The 12,575-nt window shown below is 37.1% G+C and overlaps 1 protein-coding gene across 1 annotated transcript in view; it reads right to left on the bottom strand.

The window, feature by feature from the left end:
- The window catches only part of DCDC1 (doublecortin domain containing 1), a 274,158-nt gene that overhangs the window by 235,468 nt on the left and 26,115 nt on the right, over nt 1-12,575 (bottom strand). The window contains exons 5-6 of the mRNA XM_045577759.1: nt 8,203-8,408; nt 3,489-3,582 (exon numbers count right to left, since the gene is read on the bottom strand). Coding sequence (XP_045433715.1) covers nt 3,489-3,582; nt 8,203-8,408 — 300 coding nt within the window. The remainder of the gene's footprint in view (nt 1-3,488; nt 3,583-8,202; nt 8,409-12,575) is intronic.

Raw genomic sequence — 12,575 nt, 5'->3', positions numbered from 1 at the left:
TGGGGTTTTGGAAACATCATTTTGCTAGGATTGGCCACATTAGAAATTGAGGATTGCTGTTCTGAATGTGCTGGGTGTGGTTCTGATGTGATTATCTTTCGGTTCAGTTGGAAGAAGGGCACGTGATAAAACTGGTGTAGACCCAACACAACTTCTCAGGTCCCCAGGGATGACACCCACAGCAGGAGACCAGACGGTAGCAACTGGAGAAATTCCAGCTCAAACCAGGCATCTAGAAACCATCTGGCTGACACTGGGAAGAATAAAAAGTAGACAGGAACTTAATTTCTTTGAATTTTAACCTACGGAGTTTGAACTTTTATTGGATTTTAACTTACAAAGGTAAGATTATTTGACTTTGTCATTCACTTCTGTGTAGACTTTTAAAATTTGTATTTTAATTTCTTGGGAATTTTAATTCTTGGAATTTAATTTCTTCACATAAGAAATGATAATGGGAAAGAGTTAACACTCAAATTCAGGGTATCTCCATATTATTGAAATTTTGTGATTGAAACATGTTAATCCTGTCATTTGATCTCATTGCAGGATCTGAAGAATTTGTCAGAGAATATATAGCTATTTTGGATATTGTTGCTTGGCATAACTGGTGTGGAAAATGGAATAAGAAATGAGCGTTTGATGTTTAATAGTATGACCTTAAAGCTAATTTAATTACTGTACTATTCTAACAGTATATTCTAAGGTAAATTCCATATTGCCCACCACACTCTAGAAGGATCCACAAGGAGCAGGGTTTGGTTATTGGAACAGCAGCCTCTTAAAGTGCACCATACCTTACATTTAAGCCAAAGAAGTTAGGAGAACAAAACTTGGGGTGATGTTAGGGATAAGGAGAGTGTCATTACACAACTCCATCTGAATCTGACATTAGCTACATGTGTTCTCCATGGTCACTGTGCTGCAATAACACCAGATAGCTCATGTATGATTGGTAAATGGGGAAATGATGTCAGTGCTAAGTGAAAATTCAGTTGGTGAATATGCGCTTTTCTTTGGCAAAGGACAGGAAAGTAGGAGTAGAATTTTATACTCTGGCAGAAAAAACAGGCCTTAGTTTGAATGCTGCTCTGGGGTTCCCTTCATGGAAAGGTGCGTTCCTGGCCCTACATGCCTCCATGGGAGCTTGACTTCCTCTGTGACTTCCTTAAGGGAAGCCCCACTGGCTCAAACGTTGAAGTAGATTTCCATCTGCCTGTCTCGCACTCAACTATTGCTTCTGTGCAGCTTTAATATCCTCTTGAAGCAGCACTCTGTTTAAACCAAGGCTGTCTATATTACCTTCTAAGTTAATAATTATTATTTTTAGTTAGTATTCTGGTTTTAAAGATGCACAGGTTTTGGTCTTCCTCAATTCCATTTTCCCCAAAACCCTATTTTTTTGGTGAGAGTCATTTTGCAGAATGCATTTTTCACGCATTTACTATGTCCCGGGAGAAATGTTATACTAGCATGTTAATCATATATAGTAATATGGCATCTTTACCCAATGGTAGTTGTCTTCTACTATAGAAAGAATAGTTCTATAAAGAAGCCCCAGACAAAGAACTTTTCCACATGTAACAAAATAAATTTCTTTGTTAAAATCTTCTATTTAGAAATCTAAATAGAAGCACTAGTAATTTTAAAATTCCATGGAGTGTTAAAGGTTTTACTAGACTTAATAGAATAAGGTAGAGTAATATCATATCAAATGTGCTCATTTCTCATAGTATATGAGGAAAACTTGCAAAAATAAAGCAACAAATAGAAGATTTTTTAAATGTGTATCCATTACTTTTAGTCTTTGATACAATTACGCTTCTAATCTATGCTTATAAATAAAAATTGCTATAATCTTACACATTATTGAAATATATTTTATTGGTTTTTTTTTTTTACAGAGAGAAAGGGAGAGAGAGAGTTAGAAATATTGATGAGAGAGAAACATCAATCAAACATCCTCGTACTGGAATCAAACCTGGGACCCTTGAGTCTGCAGGCGGATGCTCTATCCACTGAGCCAAACTGGTTAGGGCAACATTGCACATTATTAAATGACTTTTACTGATCCAAAACAGAACAAGCAAAAAATAAAAATAAAAAAGGTTATACATCAAATCAGAGTATTAGCATTTATTTATTTAAATTAAGAGATAACTTTCAACTAACACTTGACCTTTTACAAGTTGAAGTTCAGAAGACCATCAAACATAAAAGTTTAGGTAACTCAATCATTTGATGCACAAAATCATACTAACAAACAAAGAAGAAAGAAATGCAAAAATCTAATGTTAAGTGACTAGGGTGCTACAGACTGGAAGTTCCTCCAACAGGATTAGCTTTTTTAAGTATTTTAAGTCCAGCGAATTTGTTATGCTTCCACATGTTAGTAGCTGCATAGGCTAATTTCAGCTGGCATAAGCTTTTATAAGTATGCAAAAACACAGGGCAAGGCATGCATTAAAATGTAATAATATCACACTTCTGGGACATGGGAGCATGAGGCATGAATCCGAATGCCTCTGGCATCCATAAAGTATCATGCCTCAGAGTCAGAGATTTAGCAATTTTATTATACCACATTTGGAGAGGGGGGAAAATCAACTTTCTAAATATAAATCTTTCATCTTAACCAGAGTTCCTGTTAGTTTCAATTCTAGCAATGAACTCAAATCTAAAATTTTGGGATAGTTGGAAATAATTCAAACTAGATAGGGTCTTAACACAATTATTTATTTATTATTTATTTTTATCAATGAACGTTTAAGAGTATAAAATATAGTTGATCACAAAGAAAATGTTAGCCAGAATGATGAAGGGGAGGAATAAAAATGCAAGAAGAAAAAAAAAAAGACACCACCCCCCAAAAAACAAGAAATCAACTTTAATAATGATACTCTCCCCACCTCTAAAAAGAAAAAAAAATAAGAAAGAATTTCTTCTATTACATATGTCTGTTGTACAGAGTGAATGTTTGTGTCCTGCACCGCAAATTCATATATTAAAACTTAATCCCCAATAAGATGGTATTTGGAAGTGACTAGGTCATGAGGTTGAAGCCATCTTGAATGGAATAGTGTCCTTATACAAGAGATCCCAGAAATCACCCTTTTGCCCCATCCAACACAAAGACACAGTGAGAAGAATGAGGAAATGGGCCCCTCAACAGACAATGAATCTACTGGGACCTTAATATTGGTACCATTTTCCTTAACTGTGAGAAATAAATATTTGCTGTTTAAGCCACCCAGTCTATGGTATTTTTATTATAGTACCTCAAGTGAACTAAAACATGCCAAAATAAAAGATTTCCCAAATCATAATACCCTTTCATGATTTCCCTTTGTACAAGAAAGATATATTATTCATGTAATAATTAAACTGTTTTATTATATGTTTTCCTTTTAAAAGTATAAAGTAAAAACAAATTATATAAATGCCTTTCCTAACATTAGCTTCTAGTTTACAAAATCTTTGCCACTTACCTTTTGAAATATCTTTAATTTTTCTGCCATACAAATCAAAAAGGTATCTGGCTGGTGAATTTAGTTTCATTCTCACTGTGCAAGTATCTAAAACCTAAACAGGAAAAAAAAATACTATAAATAATTTATCACAGTGAACTCTAGCTAAATTAAATACACATTTAGAGTCATTTCTATACTCGTGGTAATTAACAATTATATTATAAAATGAAATTTAATGATTTATAAAATATTTCTAATATATGAAATAAAAAGAGAGTTAAAACTATTTTTTTTAAAAACACACAAGTACTAGTAAAAAAGAGAAGGGAGATGCAGCCAGTATTAAAAAGTGGTTACATACTACTTAATAAATGGAAAAAGTCTGGGGAGGGTTTTTCTATTATTCTTACTATTTTCTATATTTTCCATTTGTTTGACAAGGTTAGCATATTACTTTTTAAATTAGGTTTTAAGGTACTCTCTTTAGTGTAAATTCTTTCTAAGTGTCCTAAAATAAATTACAAATATAGTCTGATCACAGTTCACCTTGTAATTTATGTTGTTTGGGTACTAAAATATGAAATTAATAAACCACATTCAAGGTTTTCTATCAGCCTGGGTCTCAAGAACCTCACTTTTCATAGTCTCTAATTTGCTAAAGCTCTTTCCTTAATATTTTAATGTCTCCATGTAGCCCTTGTAAAGGTCAGACAATCACCTTTCCAAGATCAGGGAAGACTTAAACAAGCAAACGTTAGAAAGTTTTACTCACAAGTGAGAAAAATTAAAGTAACAGAGAGGGTGTAAAGAAAGTATCCGGTTATCTGGGCAGGTTTCATTAGTATTTTGGGAGTGACTCCCGAAACATAAAACTCGCCCTATTCATTTAAAAGCACATAATATATTCCAAATCTGAACTGAAAGTACTTTGTCTTCCATTTTCACTAGTCATTCCTATAACAAGCATGGCAAACTCAAAGGCTAACATGGGTCAAATAACCAAGATTTAAGTTTATGTGGGCTGCAAAAAAAAAAAAAAAAAAAAAAATCAAACATAGGTTTATTTTGATAGAGACAGGTTGAATACAAAAGGCTAAAATAAATAAGTAATCATTAACATAAAACCACTGACTCATAACCACTCGCCTGCCTGTCTGCCTGCCAGATCACCCCTAACTGCCTCTGCCTGCCTATCTGATCATCTCTAAATGCCTCTGCCTGCCTGCCTGCCTGCCTGCCCCCAATGGCCCTCCCGTGCTGGCCTGGTTGCCCCCAACTGCTCTCCCTTGCCAGCCTGATTGCCCTTAATCCCCTGCCGGTCTCATCTCATCCCCAACTGCCCTCCACTGCCAGCCTGATAGATCCTAACTGCCTCTGCCTCAGGCCCCACCACCATGGCTTTGTCCAGAAGGAAGTCAGACATCCAGAAGATGGCCAGTTGACCCAATCTAATTAACATGTTACCCTTTTATTAGTATAAATAATTAAAGGCTAATATGCAGGAGTTCAATTGACGGGGAATTAGACATGCTTTGATCACCAGGGCATGGTGAGAAACACGGGGGGCTCAGTGATGCGATGTTAGCAGAAGGTGGCAGTGGAGGCACTGCTGGCCCCAACAGGCCCTCACAAGAGCAGGACTGCAGTGGGATGATGCAGCAGGTGAGTGGGCGGCAACAGACCAAGGTAGGTGCAAGTGGGACCCCCAATCACCCTACCAGTCACCCCACAGATGGCAATTGCCCTGCAGGCATAATGGTGGAGCAGGTAAAGGGGGGCACCAGGCCAAGGTGAGGTGCCAGGTGGGGCTCTGGGGCTGCAAGGCTGGGGACGCAAGCTGGGGCCCAATCCCAGCAGATCACCCCAAGGGATCCCACCCATGCATGAGTTTGTACACTGGGCCTCTAATATATAGATAATATAAAATTTCTAAGTAATTTAAATTACGGTTTAAAAATTTTAGTGATCTAAAAAAAATTATTAGTTCCAATATTCCTAATGTATTGTCATAAAAGAGAAAATCATTTATCATTCTCCTGAGTATGCCAACTTGTTCATATTATTGATTTGGTATTAAATCTATAAATAGGGGATTATTCTGTGATTATCAACAAAGCTTTAAAAATTTAAATTTTTATTTAACAAATAATTAGCTACCCTTATTTTTCCCCTCTAAAAGGTTCTATTGACATCCAAGACCAACATTCTGTTACCTTATCTCCCTTACCTCATTTTTAAAAATGATCATCAGAAAAGGATTTACAAACTAGAGGCCTAGTGCATGAATTCATGCATGAGTGGGGTCCCTAGGAGTGGCCTGTGGGGATTGGGCCACTACCGCCGATCGCCATCCTTGGGGTAACTAGCTGGACATCGGGGGCCCCTGCTCGGACCCACATTGGCCTGGCACCGCCTGCTCACCTGCTCCACCATCCTGCTGCGGTCCCTCTCTTGTCAGGGCCCATTGGGGTCTGCAGCGCCTCCAGTGCCACATCACCAATGCCCACCATGTTCTATGCCTCCCCCTGGTGGTCAGTGCACATCTAACTCCCAGTTAAACAAACTCCCGCCCATGGGGACAATTTGCATATTAGCCTTTTATTATATAGGATATAGTTATCATTGAATCATTCCCTGAGTTTTATAAATTGAAACAACTCTTTATTTTAAACTCTACAAATGGTAAAAAGGAAAAGAAGCTGAAGAATTTCTTGATCATCCAGTTTTAAGTAAATTGCTCTCTATAGCCAAAGAGCAAAATAGAAGTGACATTTTTATTTACACCCAACCTTTCATCTAAGAACATGTAATCTGTGGCCATTACCCCAATTTTACCATGAAGGCATAGAATTACAGAGACTGAACTGAAGTCAAGAGGTTATCTATACTAGCTTCTATCTCCAAGAATGACTGCAATTTAACAATCCAAGAGACATGTCCATCTTCTCTATTTTTCAAAATCTCCAGGGAAGATGTTACAATCTGCCTTTGCAATTTGCTCTGGTGCATAATATCCCTTGTTTTACTCATAATCCAAATCTGTGGATAAGAAAGAAATAAAACCTGGTTTCCCAGCTTCTCAGTAAATGTTCTTACCCAGTTGTGGTTATAACACAATCACAAAAATAAGTAGGCAAGTGAAAAAGACACTACTCATCTGTTTCAAGCAATAATTACTTTAGAAATAATTAAAATAACAAAATGATTTATATCTATCTTGATTTCATAATAAATATTTCCCATTAGTAAGAAAAATAATTTCTATTAGATGTACTACAGTATATTTATAAGTTGTAAATATAAGAATGTCAAATATTTATTGGGAACTGTCTGGGTGCCAGGCATTGCAGTCCATAAATAATATCATATTGAATCCTCCTATCAATTTTATGAGGTATCATTATTATTATACCATTTTTTTAGATGAAGAAATTGTGGCTCAGGGAAGGTTAGTTGTCCAAGGTCTCATAAATAACGAATGATGAAGATTAAAGCCTAGACAGTTTTATTATATTTTAATCTCTCATATATATTTACTAATATTATTATTATTGTTACTAGAGGTCCAGTGCATGAAATTCGTGCACTAGAGGGGTGTCCCTCAGTCCAGCCTGCACTCTCTCCAATCTGGGACTCCTCAGGGGATGTCCAACAGATGGTTTAGACCTGATGTCTTGGGATTGAGCCTAAACTGGCAGTTGAACATCCCTCTCACAATCCTACTGGCTCCTAACCACTTGCCTGCTGGCTGCCTCATTGCCCCTAAGCCACTCTGCCTGACATCTAACTGCTCCTGCCTCATGATTGACACCTCACTGCTCCCCTGCTGGCCTGATCACCCCGAACCGCCCTCCCCTGCAGACCTGGTTTCTCCCAACTGCCCTTCCCCCCCACCCCGGCTGGCCATCTTGTGACAATGTGGGGATGGCCATCTTGTGACAACATGGGCTGCAATCTTGTGACAATGTGAGGCAGCCATCTTGAGACAACATGGGGGAACATCTTGTGATGTAAGGGCATGAGGGTCAATTTGCATATTACCTCTTTATTATATAGGATTATTATTAAGCTGCTTTAAGGTTAGTTGAGAATATCTGCAAAAAATTTTTTTTTTCAAATTTCCATTAGTTCCTCCTTTTTGTTTTAATATAAAAGATGATCTGGAAGGAATAAGCATCTTTTGAAAAACATGCAATTATGTAATAATACTTTAAAATTTTAAAACTTGTTTTTTAAAGTTTGCTTGATAGTAACAGGATTTGTCTTAGGCCCATCAAATTTGCTTTTAAAAATGTATATGGATACTTTAACTAAATCTTAGTTATTCTGTACTTTATTTATTCTCTTGAGGACCAGAGGTGTTTCTAGGTCTTAATTCTATACTAAATGTAAAGGCGCAGATTTGAGTTTTGAAGCTAGGTTGGACTGGCTTCAATCTACATATTCTATGAAATATTGTAATTAACTAGACTGTTTCATCAAATAAACATAACTTTTACTATAGGTAAATTACCAACTATGCTAGCCAAACAATTTCTTGAAATATAGTTTCTTTACCAAAGTAATTTATATTGTTAACACAATAAGCATACTCCCTGTTAAACAGTTGAATGTTTGCATTCTATGTAACACCCTCTTAATATTTAATTTTTAGTTGACATTGATATTTAGAAGGAAAAAACACATTTCGAAAGCTTTGAAATTTATATTTCAATATTTGATACAAAATTACCTTTTTCATTGTTTCCTTTCCCACTATAACCTCATGCCCATCTTGCCCCATGCCATTCTTAAAGACCAGAATTCGGACTGAGGTCTTCCCAGAAAGTTTCTTCATTCTAGTAGAAAGAACAGGCTTGGTTTTCTGTCTCTTGGCTCCATTAGGAAGCATCAGCCCATTCATTGTCCAAGTTACTTTCTTCATTAACAGCAGATGGTCTAGAAGAAAAAAATTTTAAGTCAATATTTGGCTTCAAAATTAAAAATGGACACATTGCGATTCCCCTCCCCCTATTACCTATATCATATACACTGGCCAGTCTTCATTTAGAAGCTCGTTTTTTGAAATGCTACCACCAGCTTCCCACTAACCGTGACATAAGCTGTAGCAAGCTGTCTGCTCTGATAGCCTGCATAAATCATCATTTCTGAAGGGAACAGATGTTCAGGGTATGAAAGAGTAATACCACTATTTAGTCCTAATTAAAATTCACCTTAGCATGCCTCTATCACTGATCAGATAAACTGGGCTGGAAGGGTCCAAGGTCCTTTGCTTACTATTCAACAGCACGGGTCCTGAACTTTTGTATTCTTTAGGGTTGGGCAAACACTGTTTTTCTCTTTAATATGATTTATTATCCATGTTGCTTTAAAGATGATGACCTCCAAACAGTAACTTCATAAGTAATACTCCCCTTGTGATTGACTAGAATGAAGGTGCCTTTTAGGACATTCTTGATGAGAAATTCAAACTATTTCACTAAAAATGAAAACCAGTTTGCATTAACAGTTTACTTTGACCTAGACATTTTCAAAGATGCATACAGAAATTTAAGTATCAGGACTCCTACTAATATTAATGGGAGTGCAACTAAATAAATTACTATGTATGGCTTTGAAAATATAAGAGTACTGAGAACAGTAGTATCACATACTAAATAGTTGTCAGCATTTCTTTCTTTTCAAGAGGCTACATTTCATAAATAAATAAATACTCACCTGAGTATTTTATTTGTGCATTCAATTTATTTTAGATAATGTTTTATTTTCACATAAATACAAAAGTGCAATGATCCCTCTTTCATCTGATCTTTATATGTCCTAATGAGAGAAATAAAGTGTATTTGCATGTAACTGAATATAGCTGCATTTGTTCGCCCACACTCCCAATTAACACTTCTCTATTGTAATTCACCTTGCAGAAAGCATGGCCTCTTTGACCCAGAAGCAGTATTTTACATAAAATCTACTATTATTGATATGAAATATGAGCAAGTCATTATAAATAAACTTCTAAGTCCCAGAAGGGCTGCATTAGATATTAAAAAAAAACACTTTTCTTTCTCTACTTCCTTCTTGATTTCTCTCTCAACCTCTTTTATGTTCTCTCATACACCCAGACATACAGACATATCCAAAAGGCAGAAATATGAGCAAAACTTGCAGAATAAATTAAACTATAGTTATGCTTAAGCCTTCAAGAAAACGTATTTTTTTTTTTTTTTTTTTTTTTTTTTTTTTTACAGAAAACTAATAGTATCTCTGAAAATAAAATTTAAAAATCTCTCACTGGGGAATAAAAGTTAATAAATTTTTGTGGTTTAATAGTTTACCAAGAACCTGAATGCCTCCTAAATGTTTGAATGGTGGAAAGGTTATAAACCTTAACACTAGGTTTGAATCTCAGCTTGGTTACTTAGTGACCCTAGATGAGTTATCCCACCCTGCATCCCTGATTTCTCATCGACAGAGTATCTAGTGAGTACCATTCCACCACCTGATGAAGCTTAAATATTTTATAGGTTAAAGAACCTAACACATTGACATTACATTGTGTTTGCTTCTTTCCCCATATCCCTGAAATCATATGCTTAGTACGGAGCATTAAAGTATATTACTCATTACATCAGTCAGGGTCCAACCAGGAAAACAGAATCTACCCAGAGCATTTGAGCCAAGGGAACTGACTGCAGAGAAGTGATTGTGTAAGTGATGGAAAATACCAAGAAGCAACCAATGGACAGTGAGGCAACCCCAAGATTACCAACAGCAAGAAGCCAAAACCAGAGGGAGGAGGTGATTTATAGAATCTTACCAATAAAGGGTTTCCTCTTTTGATTATTTAGAAAAGAGGCAGGATTAGAGTGAGGTAAATGAAGGGCCCAAAATGCAACATTTAAGAGTGCATACTCAGGGTGGTGCAAGGACACAGATCTTAAAGTGAGCACTTCCTTAATTCTGTCTCATAGGTGCTTCTCTCACCCTGGTACCAGCCCTGGCCCTGACTATCTCTTTTATACATAAAACTCCTTAAATTCCATTAAAATAATTCTTACTATTAGCAAAATGCTCATTTGTACAATTTATAGGCATTGACCCACATAGTCCTCTCAGCAATTTTATGAGGTAGATAATATCATTATTCTCATTTATAGGTGAAAAAATTGAGGTACAGAGAAGTTCAATCATTTTCCCAGGGATCTTGCAGCTGGACTGTGAATTTCATTCTAGAAACTGTGCCCCTAGTCATTATACTATTCTGTCTCTACCATATATTTTTCTGTCGTTATCTCAAATTCAATATATCTAAAGCAAAATTTAACATCTTTCCACACAAATGTATGCACACTTCACATTTCCTATTTCTATCCACTGTCTCAGAGAGATCTTCAATCCTTACCTACTATTCGCATCTCTTCAGCCAATTGTTTATTAATTCAATGATACTTGTTGGGTGCCCACTCATCAATGTACCAGGGTGGTAGCTGTGAACAGGACAGAAAAGCATGTGCAGATTTCAGCCACTGGGGGAGAGACAGACCGAACAGCCTCTCTAAAGAGGTGACATCTGGGTGGGAAGGCCTCTATGATGAGAAGCTGGTCATGAAAATCCGGGGGAAAGTCATTCCAGGCCGAGTGAAACACAAGCACAAAGTCTCTGAGGTGAGAATGAGCTTGGAGTGTTTGAAAAAGAAAAATAAAGCTTGTAAATGGATCAAGTACATTTGTATGTAGAAAGTGGCCAGATTGTGGAGGCCAGGACACAGGCTTCAGATTTTATTCTCGAAGGTTCTCAGCAGGGCACTGTATGAAGAAGAAACTATGGCAAAGCGTAGACTGTGGTGGTGCCCCTCGCCCCTCACATTCTTTTTACTTTGGGTTAAATTCCGCTGCTGTGATGAGTCCCAGCCACTGACACCTCATAGCTGCATCCTTCTCCTGAGAGCTACCCTTGGCTGAGAGGAACCAGTCACCTAGCCAGGAACTGCCTGTGAGTGATGACTTCTTTCCCCAGCCAATGACTGACTGACTGGGGACACAACAACCAGTCTCCTTGCCTCAAGGAGGGGCAACTCTTGGTGGCATGTTCCCCACTCTGTAGTGTGTTTCCCATTCCAGGCTAGGGCTAGACCTCAGCTCAAAACAGTGCTTGGCCAGGCTTCTTCCTCTACTGTATGCTGCTTCCCTCACTCACTTCCAGCTTTCACCTAAGAGTATTCCCGCACTAAGTCTTTTGCACAAAACTCCCCTCCTTAGGCTCTGCTTCTAGGGAACCTGACCCTAGACAGAGTTAAAAAGGGAATCGGAATTCTCAGCTATTTGTTCTCCATAGTACTATTAAAAGCTTCGTTCCTTTTCATTCCCAGCTGGCTCATTTCTTTCTCAGTCTCCTATCATATTTGATCTTCCCCCATTGCATCTGGCATTCTATACTCCGATTACAACTGAGTGCTCCTAAACATCAATTTTGTCATTTCCTGAAGACTAAGATATTGGAGCTAGCTTTTGAAGCTTTCCACTAATGAATCAGTAAGCCTGTCTGTCTGTGTCTGTCAGGTAGTCAACAAATATTTGAGGCCATCCTACGTGTGAGAACCTTGTGCAAGGAATATGAAAGGTACACAGTCCCTTAAACTTGTGTCTAACAAAAGAGTGTGCCAACAATTTGACAATACCCAAAGTTTCTGATTTTATCTTATACTCATTTAAAGCCAATCTGTTCATTGTCCCTTCGGTATGCCAAGTTCATTTTAACCCCATTCTTCACCTATTCAGACTCAAGTCCTTCTCAAAATCCAGTTTCAGATCTTCCCTTATTATTCCAGCCCACAATATCATCACTCTGAATCCTTAGAGCATTTGCAGCCTGTACTACCCATGAATACATTCATTTACTTGATAATGTTTGAGAATCTCCCATATGCCTGGCACTGTTCTGGTGCTAAGAAAGAGCATAAACTATCTGGAATTTTATGTAAATGTTGTATAGGTATATATCCCATTTCTGCTTCAATACTTAAACTTTTAGAAGGTAGGAATAAAGCTTGTATTTCTTATTACTTTGCTCCAGGTATAAACAAGTTCTCTACACATAATATTGTTATT

The sequence above is a fragment of the Pipistrellus kuhlii genome, unplaced genomic scaffold (assembly GCF_014108245.1).
Source record: "Pipistrellus kuhlii isolate mPipKuh1 unplaced genomic scaffold, mPipKuh1.p scaffold_m20_p_9, whole genome shotgun sequence".
Classification (NCBI taxonomy): Eukaryota; Metazoa; Chordata; class Mammalia; order Chiroptera; family Vespertilionidae; genus Pipistrellus; species Pipistrellus kuhlii.
The sequence above is the reverse complement of the archived record's forward strand: the minus strand, read 5'-3'. Positions and strand labels throughout refer to the sequence as shown.